Source organism: Oncorhynchus mykiss, chromosome 2 (assembly GCF_057628025.1).
Source record: "Oncorhynchus mykiss isolate SJ-2025 chromosome 2, ASM5762802v1, whole genome shotgun sequence".
Classification (NCBI taxonomy): domain Eukaryota; kingdom Metazoa; phylum Chordata; class Actinopteri; order Salmoniformes; family Salmonidae; genus Oncorhynchus; species Oncorhynchus mykiss.
Genome location: NC_143023.1, coordinates 85876236 through 85897145, shown reverse-complemented (window position 1 = coordinate 85897145; position 20910 = coordinate 85876236). Strand labels below are relative to the sequence as shown.

General features: G+C 41.8%; 1 protein-coding gene across 5 annotated transcripts; it reads right to left on the bottom strand.

Annotated features, from left to right (window-relative positions):
- Positions 1–1054: 1054 nt before the first annotated feature.
- LOC110498298 (FERRY endosomal RAB5 effector complex subunit 3) lies at positions 1055–20819 on the bottom strand. 5 transcript variants are annotated; one of them, XM_090210873.1, is made up of 14 exons: positions 20725–20819; positions 12875–12993; positions 12597–12742; positions 10772–10953; positions 10548–10647; positions 10312–10433; positions 9721–9827; positions 9323–9520; positions 8868–8993; positions 7910–7984; positions 7520–7722; positions 4522–4579; positions 4366–4433; positions 1055–2948 (listed from the first exon to the last, which is right to left on the bottom strand). In XM_090210873.1, exons 1-14 carry the CDS (start codon positions 20730–20732, stop codon positions 2856–2858), a joined length of 1605 nt encoding a protein of 534 aa, XP_090066999.1. In that variant the 5' UTR covers positions 20733–20819; the 3' UTR covers positions 1055–2855. The 5 variants fall into 5 exon arrangements, with proteins under 5 accessions (XP_090066999.1, XP_090067001.1, XP_021430608.2 ...); XM_090210875.1 differs by having other exon boundaries at positions 12597–12710; positions 12875–13060; positions 20725–20818; XM_021574933.3 differs by having other exon boundaries at positions 12875–13060; positions 20725–20814.
- Positions 20820–20910: the final 91 nt, after the last annotated feature.

Genomic DNA, 20910 nt, shown 5'->3' with positions numbered 1-20910 from the left:
CACAGTGCAATCCGTTTTGTCACCAAAGCCCCATATTCTACCCACCATTGCGACCTGTACGCTCTCGTTGGCTGGCCCTCGCTTCATACTCATCGCCAAACCCACTGGCTCCATGTCATCTACAAGACCCTGCTAGGTAAAGTCCCCCCTTATCTCAGCTCGCTGGTCACCATAGCATCTCCCACCTATAGCACGCGCTCCAGCAGGTATATCTCTCCAGTCACCCCCAAAACCAATTCTTTCTTTGGCCGCCTCTCCTTCCAGTTCTCTGCTGCCAATGACTGGAACGAACTACAAAAATCTCTGAAACTGGAAACACATCTCCCTCACTAGCTTTAAGCACCAACTGTCAGAGCAGCTCACAGATTACTGCACCTGTACATAGCCCACCTATAATTTAGCCCAAACAACTACCTCTTTCCCTACTGTATTTAATTTATTTATTTTGCTCCTTTGCACCCCATTATTTGTATTTCTACTTTGCACATTCTTCCATTGCAAATCTACCATTCCAGTGTTTTACTTGCTATTTGTATTTACTTTGCCACCATGGCCTTTTTTTGCCTTTACCTCCCTTATCAAACCTCATTTGCTCACATCGTATATAGACTTGTTTATACTGTATTATTGACTGTACGTTTGTTTACTCCATGTGTAACTCTGTGCCGTTGTATGTGTCGAACTGCTCTGCTTTATCTTGGCCAGGTCGCAATTGTAGATGAGAACTTGTTCTCAACTTGCCTACCTGGTTAAATAAAGGTGAAATAAAATAAATAGTTTATATGCATGACCATCATAAGCTTGTGTCAAGCATCCACATGGGCACAGTAACAGAACACAAAACACTGTTGTTGGCTTCTGTGAGCCAATAGAGGAGTCTCTTCTGGAGACACGATGTATTGTGCTATTCAGAGGGGGTACAACTTCACTGAGTAGCTCGTGTCTGTGTAGTAATTCAATAGGAATAACATTGTATTAACACATTGTTGAATGATCCTTATTCAACTTGTACTAACAATAACCCCTAAACTCAATTTCTACACAATAACAAAGCAGTTATTAAATTGTTTTAATAAAGATATAAGCTCAAGTATACAGTACAAGTTAATTCTCAGAGGAGTTAAATATGAATCCTGCTTGGTAGAGAAGAAGCCCCACTTTCCCATCAATCAACAGTGTGAAACTTAATCTCAGATTCATGCATTTCTTGCTGTGCAAGAGGAATCATGTCTTCGGAAACAATTATTTGCAGCTTTGATTGAATAGGGCCCTGTACTGTAGGTTTCACTGTTGTATGTACCTGAACCCAGGAACCTGATCAGCCAATCAGCCCCCTAGGGGGTCAACTGTTCCAGGGATTTGCTGTCCTCGTCAAAGGACCTGTGAGTGTGTGTGTGTGTGTTGCTCTGATGGCCAGGCTGCCTTGCTGCACACAACACTAGGGAGAGGGGACAGGCACGGGGTCCGGCCGGGGAATGATGCTGCCGAGTCGGCACCATGGTCCCTCTGCCCCAGGGAACCCAATACTTAAGGCCACCGAGACCAATGCCAAGAATGCCACACATTTCCGTAGGGTTTTGCAGGTTCTCACCACTGCAGTACGGTATAAACAGTACAGCAGGTTAACACGACACCGACTTGGGAGCTCTGAGGTGAATGGCCACAGCCATCTGTTTTTCCCTTGAAAGACACTTTTGATGGTGCACTTGATCTGTTTAATCATCTTAATACTATTGCTGTTCATCATAGCAGGCAAACCTCTGACAAGCATAAATTATTTCATCCAACTAAAATGACTTACTTCAAAACAGACATGGAAGAATGTAATTACCATGTCATATTAGCTTCAGGTAGATTAGTCGATCGTGGACTACTCAAACAGTAAATTAAATTGTGCACAAACTGCAATATGGGGTAGGCTATACTCCAATGTTTACAAGCCCAGTAAAAAAAAACTAACCAATGTCAAATCTGAAACATTATTTCACAAAGAGAAGATTTAGGATATAGTCACATTGTTTAAACACTTTACATACATTTCGACTAAAAACATATAGTAAAGATGTGTGTAAACAGTACATTATGATCAGTGCACAGTAAGTTGTGATCAGTCAATTGGAATGCCACATCAAAAATGAGTTGAGAAGTGCTGAAAATGTGTTGGGCAAACATTCAGGGGTATGGGCTATAGAGTTTAGGCTGCAACAACATAAGAAACAAACTTTCTGTGTCTCATAGTAAATGTTTAAATCAATGTTTTGGCACGGAGTAGATAAAACATCATCTATCAGAGTGCTTCTTTATCTCTGAGAACAGTGCCCTCTGCTGTTACTGGGGTGGAGTGAGATGACAAAAAGTTCACTGATTCACTGCAATGCAGTACACACACACACACCTGCATAATGCTTGCCTCGGCAACAACACAATCCATCTTTTTTGGGAAGATGGGCCAAGATGATGTCACCTTGCCCTAAGATGATGCCAATTATGCAGGCATCGCTAAATCTATTGACAGTCATCCATCACACTAACCTCTGTAAAATGCAACTATTTAAATAGGTTAGAGGGAACTCAATTATCAAAACTCTTGAGGCCCCTCTCTATATTGTAAAATCATTGCAATACAAAAGCACTGAATCTCATACTTTTGACTGGAATGCTGTAACAATCTGAGAGTACAGTCACTCCTTTGGTTAGTTTATTTTCATGATGGTAGACTCAACTGTGACTTAACCACAGACTGCAAGACTAAAATGCTAATTGCTATAGCATGATGAGGAAGAGGCCGTAGAATCTGTCAAAAACAGCATGATGTTGACAGTTGCCAAGCCTCCATTATTGGCCCTGTGTCTCCGTCAGCGTTTGGAGGTGAGTGTGAGGGTGGACGAGACACGGAAGATCTGAGGCAGCATGTTGCTCAACTGGTAGAACATCTCCTCAGAGATACTCTGTCAATAAAACACAGACAACGTAGATATCAATGTTTAATGCACATTGGAACGGATGAACATATGGAACAGCCACTTTCCAAGAGAGTAGCCTACACAGACAAAGACACAAACTACTAACATGCAAGACATCTATTAGGGGGAAATTCTTAACATTCAAATTCACAACATATATTGTTTTGCTTGTACAACAGTAAGTGTTAACAACCACCTAAGCAGGGACATTTAGCTCAATGTCCCATTTCCCTTGGGACCAGTCAAGATGCTGAAATTATGCGCTCTCTGACAGCTGTCCCTTTAATAGGTAGCATGGCCTTCAAATAAGCATTTTAAGTATTAATGTCTCCCCTCACAACTCGTCTACTGCTTGTGTATTTAGACCTACGTGTCTGTTTGAGGTGTACAACAAAGCTGTTTTAGAGGTGCTATTTTGAATGGTGTTGGAGCGTAAATCTGGCAGCCGTAAATGCTGTTAGGGGCCTTTGATGCTGGTTTTATCCCGAGACTCAACATATAATCATACTATAGGTGACCCTCTCTACAGGGACACAATTTCACCCATGCCTGTAACCAAAGACTTGTATAACTAACCCGTAACAGAGCCATATTAATGAAGGGGGATGCTTTTGAGAAATAAGAGCGCTCCAGAATATAATTTCTCGGTGAGATGTAGACGGCCAGTACGTTGCTTTTAAACTTTACTGAACTATTAACAGAATGTATTTACAAAATAATACATATAGGAGCAGTCAGCATAATATTATTTGACCTAAACAACGTATTATTATTATAATTAATGTCATAACATTTATCACACAGTGACACTATAGACAGACCAAGTTACATATGTTTTATGTTGAGCTTCCGGGAATCTTTTTTTGTAATGGTAAATTGAATGTAGGTACACTGTGTACACTCCGAAGTGTATTTGGAGAGTACACAAGACCAGCTGTGCCTTTGTGAGACATACTGTACAGGGGTACTATTGTTGGATGCTGAATGGCTGGGACAAGCAATAGCTCCAACTCCAAAGTGTGTTTAACTTCCTGTTCCAAAAGAAATGATCAGAATCTTCTCCTCAAGTACTTGTTTTTGCTTCAAATAGGGTTCATTCTGGGGCTCCACTAAATCACATTTGGCAGGCAACACTTAATCAACCTATAATACTAGTTATATGAGTGGTGTCAAAGACTAATCAGCCCTGAATAGTGAATACTGACAATGCTTTGGTGTTGTTTTCTGAGTCCTTGTCAGAGACATCTAACCTGTCTGGTTGTGTACATTCAACTGTAGTGATACAGTTCTAAACCTAAATAATGTCGCTAAAAATATATATTCCGCAATACAATGCATACTATGTGTGAGTCAATTAGGTTCTGACCAGATCAGCAGCAGCCAGCCAGACCTGTTTTCTTACCTGTGGAACTAGAAACTGGACTGTCCGTGAGATCCCCCCATCCCACGATGCCATCTCCATCATGAAACCTGTAGAGGGAAACATCTTAAGTTAGGACAGAGGTCTCAGAGGTAACACAAGAGGGGAAAATGACACTGGTACATCTTACTCTCTCACCTTTGACACATTTGAAGACCAGCTCAGCCCGCCTCAGGCACCATGGGATAGTCATCTCCTGCAGGGGAGAGAATAAAAGGAGTCAGTCGGGCCACAGGATGGTGGAACATGAGCCTTCTATCCTCTGTCATCCCCTCACTGTTCCCTTCTCTTCTGCCTTCCTGACATTGTCAAACAACAGCTTTTCATAGAGAATAAAAGTAATGTTCCTTGAAAGACATCTGTGGGTGTACAGCTCATTGCCTTCTATGGCTCCTTTGACCAACTATGCTGGTCATTATGCTCCTGTATATAGGCCTGAGTTGGGCAAAAGTACAATCCATCAGTAGGAAAAAGCACTGGAAAAGAAGACTCCAGACAGAAATGCTTTTAAATGATAAAATTACATAAGTTTCTTTGGTTCCTGCAGCTTAGGAAGCGAGAACACCACACAGAGTACATTTGTGAGCGAGCTCATGCTTTGACTTGAGAGAAAACGTTTCATCAGGCATGTTGTGGCATGATAAGGACAGAGCCCTCTAGACTGCAGTGAGGAGGTCTACTCTACATCAGGTAGCAAGCAGCTTGTTGAGTAATGGTTGTTTTTCAATTCTGGGTGCCTCCATGTGGACTCAGGAGTGCTGCTGTCTATCAATGCTACCGCTGTCCCCCCACCCTGTGTGTACCGTGCGCTGTATACTCAGAGTTTGAGTAAACACAACAGTTCAAGACTCTCCACTTTTCCCCCCTCTTCTACTCCTGAATGGAGAAAATGCTAAGAGCACTGCTTGGGTTGTACTGAATGAAAAAGTAGAGAGATGTGGAGGAGGAGGTCATTAAGGGAAACAGTATCAAAGGCTTGTGAATGTGCCATGGGACAGGGTAGGAACATGTCAGGATGACACTGGGGGATGAGGACAACAGACTGACGAACACACAACTGTTTAACTGAAGGGCATGAGGGGCATAGCAGCACTCAAAGACAAATCAGTTCCTAAGGCAGGAAATAGGACACATTCATTACTCCTCCTCTCCTTCTTCATCAGTCCATTTTTCATCCATTTCTCCTTTCTCTACTAATCATCTAACCATGGAATGACGAGTGGTCAGTTCACTGGGTTTACTCACAAAACAACTGAATCATACACCATAAAGTTAAATATACAATTGGGTGATTAAATCATTTCTCATTATTCAGGCTACATTGATATTTTTTTTTTAGAGCTTGTGATAACTGACTGTACAGTTAGATAATAAGTAATCAAATATTTTCGCACACCCATTTTCTTCTACAAAACATCACCATTTCCAAAACCATGACTGAAAATGGTGTTGTATGATGCAAGGAGCCACTTCATAAAATACATTCATTATTATCACTGGTATTGACAATGAAACACTCCTGGTCTCTGATCCAGTGCATTATATCTCCTGCCGTTGTAGCCTTAAGCAAGGTACTTAACCCACAACAAGGTAAAATACTGCATTTATAGGTTACTGTATAAAACACGTGTTCCGTCAACCCTCCATCCAAAGAGCTACTGGGTATGCAGGCTTTTGATACAACCCTGCGCAAACACACCAGTCAGCTTATCAAGGTCCTGTTGAGCAGCTGATTTTTCTTTACAATGTGGTGTGTTCATGCAGGGCTGGAGCAAAATCCTGCACACCCAGTAGCTCTCCTGGAGGATGGTTGGCCACTCTGCAACATTACAATTACAACCAATGAAACAGTGATCAAATGGCTAAGATGGGCAAGGTAGCTAACAAAGACATGTTTATGTAAGGCTAAAATATTCCGTGTTCAGGGGAGATCTTGACAGCATAGGAGTTACTTGTCAATTAGGCTATTATAAGAATATTTTTTTACTTTGTCAAAATTACCTGACCAGTATTGAGTAGAGGGGAATCCTTCCTTTCCAACGGTGTCAGAATTATTTCTCAGACAATTTTGAGTGTTTGAGTGACGGTTTTACAGCCGGAGTATGCAGCATTTGCGCACCCGTATCAGCTACGTGTCGGCCATTGGCGGTTATACTTTGCCGGTGGAAAGTTATTTTAGGACATCGGACATGACAATGACATTAATACATGCTAATAGTTAACTAGCCATTCAAAACAGTGTAGTTTGGCTGGTTATCTAGTTTTACCTGCTGCGCAATGTCTCTCTCTCTCTCTCTCCTCTGGAAATAGCCCACTCGCACTGGAACACATGCAGGTGATGCACACACCCTGACCTTTCCAGGATTTTCATTGCTGCCCAAAAATGTGCTATAACTGGGCAAATAAGTCACTAGCTAGCAATTAATATCAACAAATGTGCACACTGTGCGGCAGGTAGCCTGGCGGGTAGGAGCGTTGGGCCAATAACAGAAAGGTTGCTGAATCGAATCCCGAGCTGACGAGGTAACAATCTGTCGTTCTGCCGCTGAGCAAGGCAGTTAGTATACTGTTCCCCGGGGCGCCGATGATGTGGATGTCAATTAAGGTAGCCCCCCACACCTCTCTGAAGACACATTTCAGTTGAATGCATTCAGTTTTACAACTGATTAGGTATCCCCCTTTCGCTTTCCATTATCTCAAAAACACATCTCGCGACTGCATGATTGAAAGACCGATCATGCCTGTCAATGCGAGCCTCCAATAATTATACTCCAATGCGCTCTGCAGAGATTGGGAGGACAGTGCGCAACACATCGCAGGAGACTTTGATCAAATTCTGATCAGTGTAGCCTAATTGTTTGATATTTAGATGTTTTTGTCAAGTCAGACAACTTAAACCTATAATCTGCTTGTCCGACAATTTGTTTTACTTGCCCTGGGCAAGCAGAGAAGCATTAATGTCGAGCCCTGAACCAATTACACATACAGCATAGCATATGTATAACTAACTGTCATCTCTCACCTGTAAATAATGTACGGTTGTACATGCATTATGAATCTGACTTCTGGGACCTCGAGGTATATATATATATATTACCTTCTGCTTTTACACATATAACATAAGGCTCTCTCTCACCTCTGACATGTCGTGGACCAGTAGCAGAGGGATGGTGATGTTGGTGACATCATGCGTGCAGCAGACCTTGAGGATGTTGCGCAGGCCCATGATGGCAGGTTCCCGGGCCGTAATGTTACCTGAGCGGACATTGTCATCCACACACAGGTGGAACACTATGTGGACCTCAGACAGGTTGGAGTGGCGGGAGATGTAGAATTCACCTGGAGAGGATGATAGAAGAAGATAAAGTTTAGAAATGACTTAAGGTTGGTTTCATTTAGGAGTGAATCCTTTCTTCCACTTAAGCCAAATGTTCACCTAGTCTCCCATTGACATCAATGCACAAAGTTAGGATTTGCCCCTTAAAGACTTAGGCCAAGATAAAACCACATATTCAGTCAACTTTACCTGGTAAGATATTGGAAGAATTCTTTTCCACATTTTGGTTCTTATCTTCACAACTACTTCCATTCCTAGGAACCTCTGTCAATGGGAAAACAAGAGATGACTTCTGCATTTCCTGTATGGAAAACTTGTGCAAAGATAACCTTTGAGGAAATAGATGACAATAGCAACAGAGGTCATAGGTCCATCCGTATAAAGCCTGATAGCTAGGAGGAATGTTTCTATACTCAGCTTTCTGATATCTCTCCACTTAAACAACCATTCAATGGGGATTCATTGTAATAAGGATCTTGACTGAGGTTTCCGACAACACACGTTGGCAATGATGTCAAAAAAGTATTGTCCCTTCCGTCCTGACATAATCCCCAACAGGCCACTGACTTTGCCCTTGCTCGAACGTTGAACAAACATTACTTTACTGGGCCAGCAGGATCTTTAACATTGTTCTAACTGTACCTTGTATACAGATAACTGCCAAAATTAAGGAAACACTTGAGTAATTCAAAACACCAAGTGGAAGAAGGATGTCGCATCCGTCTAATAGAGTTAGACACTTGTAGATTCTATGTTAAGGCGCATTGAAGCTGTTCTGGTGGCTCAACGCCCTACTACTATTAAGAAACGATGTTGGTGTTACCTTTATTTTGGCAGTTACCTGTATTTCATAGTTACATTATCACGGTCTATCCAGTCCTCTTACAGAGAACACTCATCTCAATCATCATGTAATTCAAGTCAGAGTCTGGGGAAGAAATACAAGTGAATTAACGCATCTTTGTTCAGACTTTTTCACTGTGATACCACAAGGCCATATTTGCAAGTTATATAGAGAATGGTTGGAAAATTGGCAGTTTCTCATTGCAGCTATTGGATATACACAGTATAATGATTAAAAAACACTCTCAGAAGTATGATTGACTGTTCGCCAGTGGTGGGCTGCTGGTGTGTGTGACTGACTCACCAGGCTGGTCTTTGTGCTTGCTGGTCTGAGACCGGGCATAAAGCATCACTTGCTGGACAACCTCCAGCTGCTCCTCCAGCCGAGGGAAGTGGAAGTCTGTACACTCTTTAGATACTGTGGCAAAGTCTGGGGAAAACATATAAACACATGATGACAGGATTCATTACATTGATTCATTATAATCTCACAATGGTTACGGAGGTTTTGGGGTTGGAGAATGTTTTTACTGTGACAAAACCTTTGAGCTATTGTCATGCTAAAATGCTAAATCATGCTAAAACTTAACTCACTGGTGCCATAAAGCCAAAGAAAAACACCTTCAAATGTGGTCATGGCAATAAGATTTGATTTATTCCAATTATAAATGTGTTTCATCCTCTCACTTAACTAACAGGGTCTAACAGTGTGGTCCCCCTGCTTTGTTGGCCCCTGACATTTGGCCCTTGACCTCTCACCTCTCTTGATGCCACTGTAGGAGTTGACCCTGTTGTCCACCAGCAATACCAGGCCACACAGGGACGAGGAGTAGAGAGACAGAGCAGTCTGCAGCCGCCTCAGCTTGGTCCCTCTGCTGCCATGGCGACGGTGCTTACAGAAGTCCAGTACGTCCGCCCGCACCAGTCGCAGGTTGTGCATTGTCTTCAGCTGTGCACCTGGACAACACCACAGCAACAACACCGTCAAAATACATACGGAAACAAACACAAAAATATATAATGTACAGGATGTCTTTACATTTTACGATGTCAGGAAGTTCAGTGTAAATTAATTCGCTGTCATCAAGGTTTATTTTTATCATGGGCATGTTGGACCAGGCAGCAGTGTTTCCATGGGGACACAGACAGTATAGTACCTAAGTGGATGGTGAAGCTCTCCTCCAGCTGTCGCTGCTCCTCATACAGCCTGACCCCAGGCTCAGACTCCTCTGTCAGCTGGCTCGGCTGCACCTTGATCTCCTCACTGACAAACACAACATCACACTGTAAAGGATACGGTTCACAAGATGCCTTGTCCCGGATCTGTTTGTGCTGTCTTGCCCACGCCAATGAGCATAGAAGTTGGCAAGACAGCACAAACAGATCTGGAACCAGGCTGGAAGATGAACGGACACAAACCAACCCCAGATGAATTACATTGGGACTGACAAACTACACTGTACATAAAAAATAATTACGACATATATAGCAAAGGAAAAAACATTTGAGCTCGGATGCCATTTCAATGTCTCTTGAAAGTGCTGCTGTGTGTGCAAATTTCATTCAACTGTTTCTGCAGGCTTTCTTTCCCATTTAAGCACGACTCGTCTATTCATTATCTGATTTAACCAATTTTGCTTCACTGTAAGAAGGTGAAGATTAGTGAGATTTCAAGGAACATCCCCCTAGAAAACAATTGAGTACATTTCTGCACACATGCATTCACAAGCACACACACACACACTTACTTAATAGTGCTGTTATTGGGGTTCTGCATGTCCTGGTGCAGTTTGATCACCCACTCCTGATACTCCTGCTTCTGAATATGAGTCACCTGTTTCAGTTCATTGGCCCACTTGTTCTCCAGCACCTGACCAGACAGAAGAATCACCAATCGTACATCTCTATGACTGTGTATCTTTGTACATAGAGCATTACAATGCTTGTAGCTTAAATGGCCAACCAGATTGGCTCTGTGTCTTACCTGCTGGGCATCGAAGTGTTGAGATGCAACTGCATTTACATCCTGGTCAGTCATGGTCTTTCCCAGTTCTTGCATGACTTTGTCCATCTCTGTTGCCTGCCTGGGAGTTGAAAACGGAACAATGCAAAACACTTTAGGCATTTGTTATAATGACACTAACTTCAATTACGATGATTTAATTGGCTACTTTGCACTTGAGGACTCATCTCTATGGTCATACCAACCTCTCTTGTAACTTCTTCAGCTCCATGTCTCGCTCACTGATGAGCTCTGAGACACTGACAAAGTAGTTGTGTTCCAGGTTGAGCAGAGTGTCAGAGGCCGGGGAGTGGATGAGCTCGTGGTAAACATCTGCAAAGTCCTCATCCCAGCTGGGCTCCTCAGGACGAGCATGTTCCAGTGTAGTCTAAAGAGTAACAAGCAAAAGAGAATAATGGCATTGGTGTGGGAGTAACCTTCTGAGAGCGAAGGAAAATCACAGGAAGACATTGTTCAGTAGATCACAGGACATTGTAGGAAGTGCAGAAGTGAGTGACACAGCACAGAATGAAAGACCCAGGCAACTACTGACTGAAAAGCATTATATGGTTTTCCTAAACAAACCCAATAGAGGCAAAGCTAAGAGAGCGACCTCATACTTCTGTCATATTTAGAATGTATAGAATAGTATTTAGAGTATGAACTTCCTCTATTAATACATGTCTGGGAATCTTTATGCAACAAACATGATAGACATTAAAAGACCTTTGGAGTTCCTTAAAATACACTGGACATTGTCTATGAGTACTTCTGTGCTAGTGCAGAAAAATGTTAATGGTAATCCTGTATGCACCACAGCAGTGAGCCAACAGAGCTTTATAGGAGGGGCAGCCTTCTTTCTTTTTATAAGTGCTTGAGCAAGTGGCAGCAGAATTTAAAGTCCAGAGCTTTGAAGTGCATAAGGCAGATGATCTCATTGACCTTCTTAAAAAACAAAATAAGGAAGATATTCTGTTTCAAAGGGATTTTTTCACGAGGGGTCTCTGCTTTTTGATCCATTTAAATTGAAAGCCATAATGTCTATTAATATCTCTCATCAGACCACAGCTGTTTTAATGATATACAATATACACTTCAGACTGTCAGACAGATGATGCAGGTCTGGAATTGCAACATTCCCTGCAGTGTATAAAATCGATGAGCTGCAACTTATCAAAGTCAAACACTACAACTTGGCAACTCCAGGCAACTGTTGGCAAAAATTGTTTAATACATTGTTCCAAACTTAAGGAGCAGTCAACTGTCTGACTTACTGACTTGCCCAGCAACAGCCCCAAAACATCACTGCTCTAGAGGAGATCTGCATGTAGGAATGGGCCAAAATACCAGCAACAGTGTGTGAAAACCTTGTGAAGACCTACAGAAAACGCTTGACCTCTGTCATTGCCAACAAAGGGTATATAACGTATTGAGAAACTTTTGTTATTGACCAAATACTTATTTTCCACCATCATTTACAAATAAATTCATTAAAAATCCTACAATCTGGATTTTTTTCCCTCATTTTGTCTGTCATAGTTGAAGTGTACCTATGATAAATTACAGGCCTCTCATCTTTTTAAGTGGGAGAACTAGCACAATTTGGTGGCTGACTAAATACTTTTTTGCCCCACTGTATGTATATACTGTACTCGATACCATCTACTGCATCTTGCCAATGCCGTTCTGTACCATCACTCAATCATATATTTTTATGTACATACTATTCATTCCTTTACACTTGTGTATAAGGTAGTTGTGAAATTGTTAGGTACAACATCCCGTTCACGAAAACGGATCACTCCTACAGACAGGGAGTCACGTGGCCGTGGCTTACTATATAAAACAGGCAGACAGGCATTGAGACATTCAGTTACTGTTCGATTGAACGTTAGAATGGGCAAAACTGACTTAATTAAGCAACTTTGAACATAAATAAAAATCACCCACGGGCCAAATTCTGCTTTAGGGCGAAAGTTTATACGAAAAAATGCTTGTAACATGGTCTTTGGTTTTGATTAATGATTTTACCTCTGAGTAGGTCTTGGCCCATGTGTTTGTAAGCTGGTTGATGTCCACCTCTCCTGTTGTCAGTCTCTGTAGGGCCAACTCTGCTTCTCTGTCATAGTCCTGGATGGTTTCGCTCTCAATAAACATGGACAGTGTGCTCCTCAGTTCTAAACCAAGATACATCAAAGTAGTAGTACCAAAAGGTATGTGTGGATGAATAAAAGAGACTAAGTTGTTGAATATATCAATGTGCTTGGTTTTGAATTTAATTACATTTAGTTTATTGGAAATCTCATTACCATTCTCAACAAAGCAAGGTATTTTGTGCAGCAGCATAAGTCGTCCATGAAGGTCACTGACATTTTCTTGGACAGGGAATTGCAGAGGTACTTTGAGGACACAGTCATTCCTCCCTGCCCTGAACCCAAACACAAACTCCTTCTCAGTGGTGTTCACCTTTCCCTTGTTTTTCTTCATTTTCTCAGCTGAAAGCAGATAAAATACTGACTACTTGTACAGTAATGATAATGCAATCGAATCGTACCAAGTCATTTCCGTAAGCCATGACACCAACTATCTCAGATTGTTCTGTAGTTTAATTTAATCTCTGACAAATTAAGCTAATAGATTGCACCCAAATTGGCCATTTTAATTTATAGTATTTAGATCATATTCAATAAATATAGTACCCAACATCCGATTTGGACCAACCTTTTTCCTACCAATGAGTAAGACACGAGGAATACAAATAAAAATGTCAAAAGCCACCCACGGAGACCCCACACCCCATGCCAATCCTTCCCCAAACCAGTATACAGTAGAAGTTCTCTGTTTGACAAGTAGTATGAAGTTGCGGCTTGAAGTATTGCTTCTCCATACCATGTAATGTATTCCCTCAGAATCTGGTGATGTTTTTTTTCCCCTGTTCAGAGAAATGTGTAATTTAAGTTGCTTGCATTATATACAATAAAGTAGTGTGAGAGTACTGGGTTTTGACCACTAGATGTCGCTGTTGCTGCTATACGGACACACTTTCATCCATTTTGCTGGTCTCTTGTGGTTATTAAATCAAATCAAAGTTTATTTGTCACGTGCGCCAAATACAACAGGTGTAGACCTTACAGTGAAATGCTTACTTACAGGCTCTAACAAATAGTGCAAAAAAGGTATTCGGTAAACAATAGGTAGGTAAAGGAATAAAAACAACAGTAAAAAGACAGTGAAAAACAGTAGCGAGGCTATATACAGACACCGGTTAGTCAGGCTGATTGAGGTAGTATGTAGATATGGTTAAAGTGACTATGCATATATGATGAACAGAGAGTAGCAGTAGCGTAAAGAGGGGTTGGTGGGACACAATGTAGATAGCCTGGTTAGCCAATGTGCGGGAGCACTGGTTGGTCGGGCCAATTATTTTTTTTTTTTCACCTTTTATTTAACCAGGTAGGCAAGTTGAGAACAAGTTCTCGTTTACAATTGCGACCTGGCCAAGATAAAGCAAAGCAGTTTGACACACACAACAACAGAGTAAAACAAACATACAGTCAATAATACAGTAGAAAAATAAGTCTATATACAATGTAAGCAAATGAGGTGAGATAAAGGAGGTAAAGGCAGAAAAAGCCATGGTGGCGAAGTAAATACAATATAGCAAGTAAAAAACACTGGAATGGTAGATTTGCAGTCGAAGAATGTGCAAAGTAGAGAGAAATAATGGGGTGCAAAGGAGCAAAATAAATAAATAAATAAATACAGTAGGGGAAGAGGTAGTTGTTTGGGCTAAGTTATAGATGGGCTATGTACAGGTGCAATAATCTGTGAGCTGCTCTGACAGCGGGTGCTTAAAGCTAGTTAGGGAGAAGTGTTTCCAGTTTCAGAGATTTTTGTAGTTCGTTCCAGTCATTGGCAGCAGAGAACTGGAAGGAGAGGCGGCCAAAGGAAGAATTGGTTTTGGGAGTGACCAGAGAGATATACCTGCTGGAGCGCGTGCTACAGGTGGGTGATGCTATGGTGACCAGCGAGCTGAGATAAGGGGGGACTTGACCTAGCAGGGTCTTGTAGATGACATGGAGCCAGTGGGTTTGGCGACGAGTATGAAGCGAGGGCCAGCCAATGACAGAGTACAGGTCGCAGTGGTGGGTAGTATATGGGGCTTTGGTGACAGAACGGATGGCACTGTAATAGACTGCATCCAATTGATTGAGTAAGGTGTTTGAGGCTATTTTGTAAATGACATCGCCAAAGTCGGGGATCGGTAGGATGGTCAGTTTTACGAGGGTATGTTTGGCAGCATGAGTGAAGGATACTTTGTTGCGAAATAGGAAGCCAATTCTAGATGTAAAACTTTGGATTGAAGATGTTCTGGAAGGAGAGTTTACAGTCTAACCAGACACCTAGGCATTTGTAGTTGTCCACATATTCTAAGTCAGAACCGTCCAAGGTAGTGATGCTGGATGGGCGGGCAGGTGCAGGCAGCGATCGGTTGAAGAGCATGCATTTAGTTTTACTTGTATTTAAGAGCAGTTGGAGGCCACGGAAGGAGAGTTGTAAGGCATTGAATCTCGTCTGGAGGGTTGTTAACTTCTCTAGGGTAGGGGGCAGCATTTGGAATTTTGGATGAAAAGCATGCCCAAATTAAACTGCCTTCTACTCAGGCCCAGAAGATAGGATATGCATATAATTAGTAGATTTGATAGAAAACACTCAAGTTTCCAAAACTGTTAAAATAGTATAACAAAACTGATTTGGCAGGCGAAAACCTGAGAAAAATCCCTTCAGGAAGTAGGATCTTTTTTTTTCTATTCAATGCCATTACAATATCCATTGACTTAGGACTCAAATTGCAGTTCCTATGCCTTCCACTAGATGTCAACAGTCTTTAGAAATTGTTTCAGGCTTGTATTCTGAAAAATGAGGGAGTAAGATCAGTCGGAATGAGTGGACCCTGCCGTGTCAGAGCTTTTTCATGCGCACGACCGAGAGAGTGCCTTTCTTGTTTACCTTTTATATTGACGACGTTATTGTCCGGTTGAAATATTATCGATTATTTAGGCTAAAAACAACCTGATGATTGACTATAAACATCGTTTGACATGTTTCTATGAACTTTACGGATACAATTTGGATTTTTTTGTCTGCCTGTTGTGACTGCGTTTGAGCCTGTGGATTACTGAAGAAAACGCACGAACAAAATTCAGATTTTCGGATATATAGAGAGACTTTATCGAACAAAAGGAACATTTATTGAATAAATGAATGTCTGAGTGCAAACATATGAAGATCAAAGGTAAGTGATTAATTTTATCTGTATTTCGGACTTGTGTAACTCTTCTACTTGGCTGGTTACTGTTTGTAATGATTTGTCTGCTGGGCTATGTTCTCAAATAATTGTAAGGTATGCTTTCACCATAAAGCATTTTTTAAATCTGACAGTGGTTGGATTCACAAGAAGTTAATCTTTAATCCTATGTAAAATAGTTGTATCTTTTCTGAATTTTTATAATGAGTATTTCTGTATTTGAATTTGGCGCTCTGCAATCTCACTGGATGTTGGCCAAGTGGGACGCTAGCATCCCACTTACCCTAGAGAGGTTAAGACAGTGTCCAAAGAAGGGCCAGAAGTATACAGAATGGTGTCGAGGAAGTATGTACATATGTACATGAATGTATAGTTAAAGTGACTGTGCATATGATAAACAGAGAGCAGCAACAGCATAAAAAAAGAGGGGCTGGGGGGAGGGCACACAATGCAAATAGTCCAGGTACCCATTTGATTACCTGTTCAGGAGTCTTATGGCTTGGGGGTAAAAACTGTTGAAGACTTTTTGTCCTAGACTTGGCACTCCAGTACCGCTTGCCATGCGGTAGTAGACTATGGTGGTCTGCTTGATACATGTTGGTATTACAGACTTAATCAGGGACATGTTGACAATGGCAGTGAAGACACCACATAGATCACAACATTTTCTATGCAACTTTGGGTAAAAAATCAATAGATTTGGCTCATGATGAAAATAAAGTGAGTGGTCATCCTCACAATTCAAGCCAGTCCTCCATGAAAGCAAATCAGTTTGTCCTTCTTTTACGCTTAATCTGTGTCCATGTAACATACCCTTTGTGTGTGGTTCATTCCCTTCAAAAAAAAGGTCTGGATTAGTTACTGTTTGACCATTCCTGGTGAACAAGCAAACCATTAGGCTACAGTAGTTCTAATGGTTTCAATGTTATGGTCTCAAATGGTCTTCAATAGTAAACGTCCCAACCACACACTGTAAAGTGTTTTGCAATTGTAATGGTTTTGGTTTGAATAGTAAATGTCACTAATCACATTACATATAGAGCTGTTTCCTGATAATTGTATTGAAAAAAAACACAGGACTGCCATGCAATTCATTATATTATTAGGGTTGTCACAACATTTTAGTCCCTAGCCCATTTCTCCATCAAAGTTTGTAGGAAAAGTCTTGCATTGAAATATCTCTCCCAGAGAGTGGCCACTTGTTGGACTATTCAAGCAGAGTTGGGTTGAAGCATTAGGTTGCTATTATGACAAACACAATTGCTTTCATGGAGGACTGGCTTGAATTGTTAGGATGACCAAACAATTTATTTTCATAATGAGACAAATCTATTGGGTAGAAAACCAAAGATGCAAAGGAAACGTTGTGATATACAGTACCAGTCAACAGTTTGGACACCTACACATTCCTGGGTTTTTCTTCATTGTAGAATAATAGTTAAGACATCAAAACTATGAAATAACATATATGCAAACATGTAGTAACCAAAAAAGTGTTAAACAATTCAAAATACATTTTATATTTGAGATTCTTCAAAATAGCCACCCTTTGCCTTGATGACAGCTTTGCACACTCTTGGCATTCTCTCAACAAGCTTCATGAGGAATGACTTTCCAAAAGTCTTGAAAGAGTTCCCACATATGCTGAGCACTTGTTGGCTGCTTTTCCTTCACTCTGCAGTCCAACTCATCCCAAACCATCTCAATTGGGTTGAGGCTGGCGATTGTGGAGGCCAGGTCATCTGATGCAGCACTCCATCACTCTCCTTCTTGGTCAAATAGCCCTTTCACAGCCTGGAGGTGTGTTGGGTCATTGTCCTGTTGAAAAACAAATGATAGTCCCACTAAGCCCAAACCAGATGGGATGGCGTATCGCTGCAGAATGCTGTGGTAGTCATGGTGGTTAAGCGTGCCTTGCATTCTAAATAAATCAGACAGTGTCATCAGCAAAGGAGGAAAAAAAGGAGAAAAACACCAGATTCACAGGGAATATGTTACATGGTATGGAGAAGCAATACACCAAGCCACAGCTTCATAATACTTGTCAAACAGAGAACTGATACTGTATACTGGTTGTTGGGGTGGGATTGCCATTGGGTGCGGGGGGTCCGTGGGTGGCTTTCAACATATTTTTGGGGGATTTCTCATGTTACTCATTAGTAGGAAGAATCTTTGGCCCAAATCAGATGTTGGGTACTACATTTATTGAATACAATCTGAATCCTATACATTAAAATTGCCAATTTCAGTGCAATGATTTAGCTTAATTTCTCAGATCAAATTATATTTCCACAAAATAATGTTTCAGGAATGCTAATTGTATCTGTTACTAAGTACAGAAATGATTTCAGAACAATCAGATGGTGGGTGTAAGGACCGACACTGGAGTCGAGAAGCAGGTACGGGGAGTCAAACATTTAATAAGGAACAGGATAGGAACAGCATCAGCACACGGGTAACAAAACAACATACGAACGTTAATGTGGAAACAGGGAACACACGCGGGAGCAGGGGGGGAGGAGCGGGGGGGGGGGGGGGGGGGGGAGCGGGGGGAGAGCGGGAGCGGGGGGGGGGGGGGGGGGGGAGCGGGGGGAGAGCGGGAGCGGGGGGGGAGCGGGAGCGGAGCAGGGGGGAGAGCGGGAGCAGGGGGGGAGCAGGGGGGAGAGCGGGAGCAGGGGAGGGGGAGCAGGAGGGAGAGCGGGAGCAGGGGAGGGGGGAGCAGGGGGGAGAGCGGGAGCGGGGGTGGGGAGAGCGGGAGCAGGAGGGAGAGCGGGAGCAGGGGAGGGGGGAGCAGGGGGGGGAGCGGGGGGGGGGGGGGGGAGCGCGGGAGCAGGCGTTAATCCTTTTTCTTTTGCTTTTTGAGTTGGAACGATCCAATGGAATCCTGTATACCAGATTTTTTTATTTAACCTTTATTTTCCTAGGCAAGTCAGTTAAGAACAATTTCTTATTTACAATGACGGCCTACCAAAAGGCAAATGGCCTCCTGCGGGGACGGGAGCTGGGATTAAAATAAAAATACATTCATAAAAATATAGGACAAAACACACATCACGACGAAACACCACAACATAAAGAGAGACCTATAAGACAACAGCATGGTATTAAAACAACATGGTAGCAACAGAACATGGCAGCAACAGAACATGGCAGCAGCACAGGGTACAAACATTATTGGGCACGGACAACAGCAAAGGGCAAGGTGGTAGAGACAACAATATATCACACAAAGCAGCCACAACAGTCAGCAGTAAGACTGTCCATGATTGAGTCTTTGAATGAAGAGATTGAGATAAAACTGTCCAGTTTCAGTGTTTGTTGCAGCTCGTTCCAGTCGCTAGCTGCAGCGAACTGAAAAGACGAGCAACCCAGGGATGTGTGTGCTTTGGGGACCTTTAACAGAATGGCAGAACGGGTGCATCTCATTCTGAGCTTCTACAGAAATTATAGTCATAGTTTGCCTTTAATGGGAAATAGACTACTTTAGCTTAGCTACCAGGCTTGTGAAATTCAGATTATTGCTGACAGATAGATGAATAGATAGTAAAAACAAGGCATTAAAATGTGGGTCATCACTAGTTAACACAGCCAGAAAGTAATAAATGTGCCTATTTCTACAATTTCTCTTCCAAAAATCTGTTTTTATACCTAATGCAAACCTTAACCACACTGCTAAAAACGAATGCCTGGTCCTAACCTTAAATGAAGATCAAAAAGCAAATTTTTGTTTTCATACATTTTTACAATATAGACAATTTTGACTGTGGCTGTGTTGTCTAATGGAAATAATTGGTCCCTTCAATGAGGGCTGGGATGCGTCAGTTTTATTTAACGTTTGCTACATTGCATAACGGTTTCTACTGAACAACACGTTTCCATCAAAATGTTTAACGTTTTTGCACAGACCGAGGTACGTTTGCGCCATAGGAGGCTGGCTCATAATAATGTCTGGAAGTCGCGAATGGCATGGAACACATGGAAACCATGTCAAATCAAATGTTATCTGTCACATGCGCCAAATACAACAGGTGTAGGTAGACCTTACAGTGAAATGCTTACTCACAAGCTCTTAACCAACGATGCAGTTAAGAAAAATACCCCACCCCCAAAAAAATTAAAATAAAGTAACGAATAATTAGAGCAGCAGTAAAATAACAATTGCGAGGCTATATACATGGGATACAGGACCAGCCATGTTTGATGTAGTTGATACCATTCCACTATCCACTCCAGCCATTACCACGAGCCCATCCAACCCATATAAGGTCCCACCAACCTCATGGTTTGCTCTATTTGGTAGGCTTGAAGCAATATGGGTGGCATGTTTAAATGGAAGTCGCTGTGCTTGACAGCCTTCTTCAACCGGCGTGTGTTCATTAGTCTGATTCCGTGTCAAAACGTTTCGCAACGGAAACCTTTCACAGTTTAATATATGAACCAAATGGAAGCAAACGGAACGGAGAGGGACCAACCTACATTTGTCCAATATAAACTATAGTTTGTTGCAAAACGTTCTCTGTTTGGAGTAAACAATTTGTTGCCAAACGTTTGTCAATAGACCAAACGTTTTCCAATGGAATCAGACTAATGAATACATCCCTGATCGTTCAGAACAGCACCGTTTCGGTTTAATTGAACATTCCACTAACCTACGGTTTTTCGTTGACGGTAGCCCTGCCGTACTAGCTAAATCGCTGGTTATTTAGCATTGTTAGCAATGGTAGCGAACATTGCAGTGGTCGCTGCCTAGCTTACTTAGTGCAACCAATAACAATATTGACACTAGTCATACTGCAATCGTGATATATTTGCTTCAGAATAATAAAGATTATCGTAGAAGTCTAGTTTTACCTGTACATTCGTATTTTGTGGATGTAAAAGGACGACCGTGTTCATTCCCTTGTTTGGACAACCAGCTGACAGACACAGCTGAGTTAGCTGTGCTTTTTAAATACAACTTTCGTCAGATTTTATTTTCAAAACAGTAATACATCAAATCAATCTACACGTAGGACAGAAAAGTAGAAGCATGTGGAT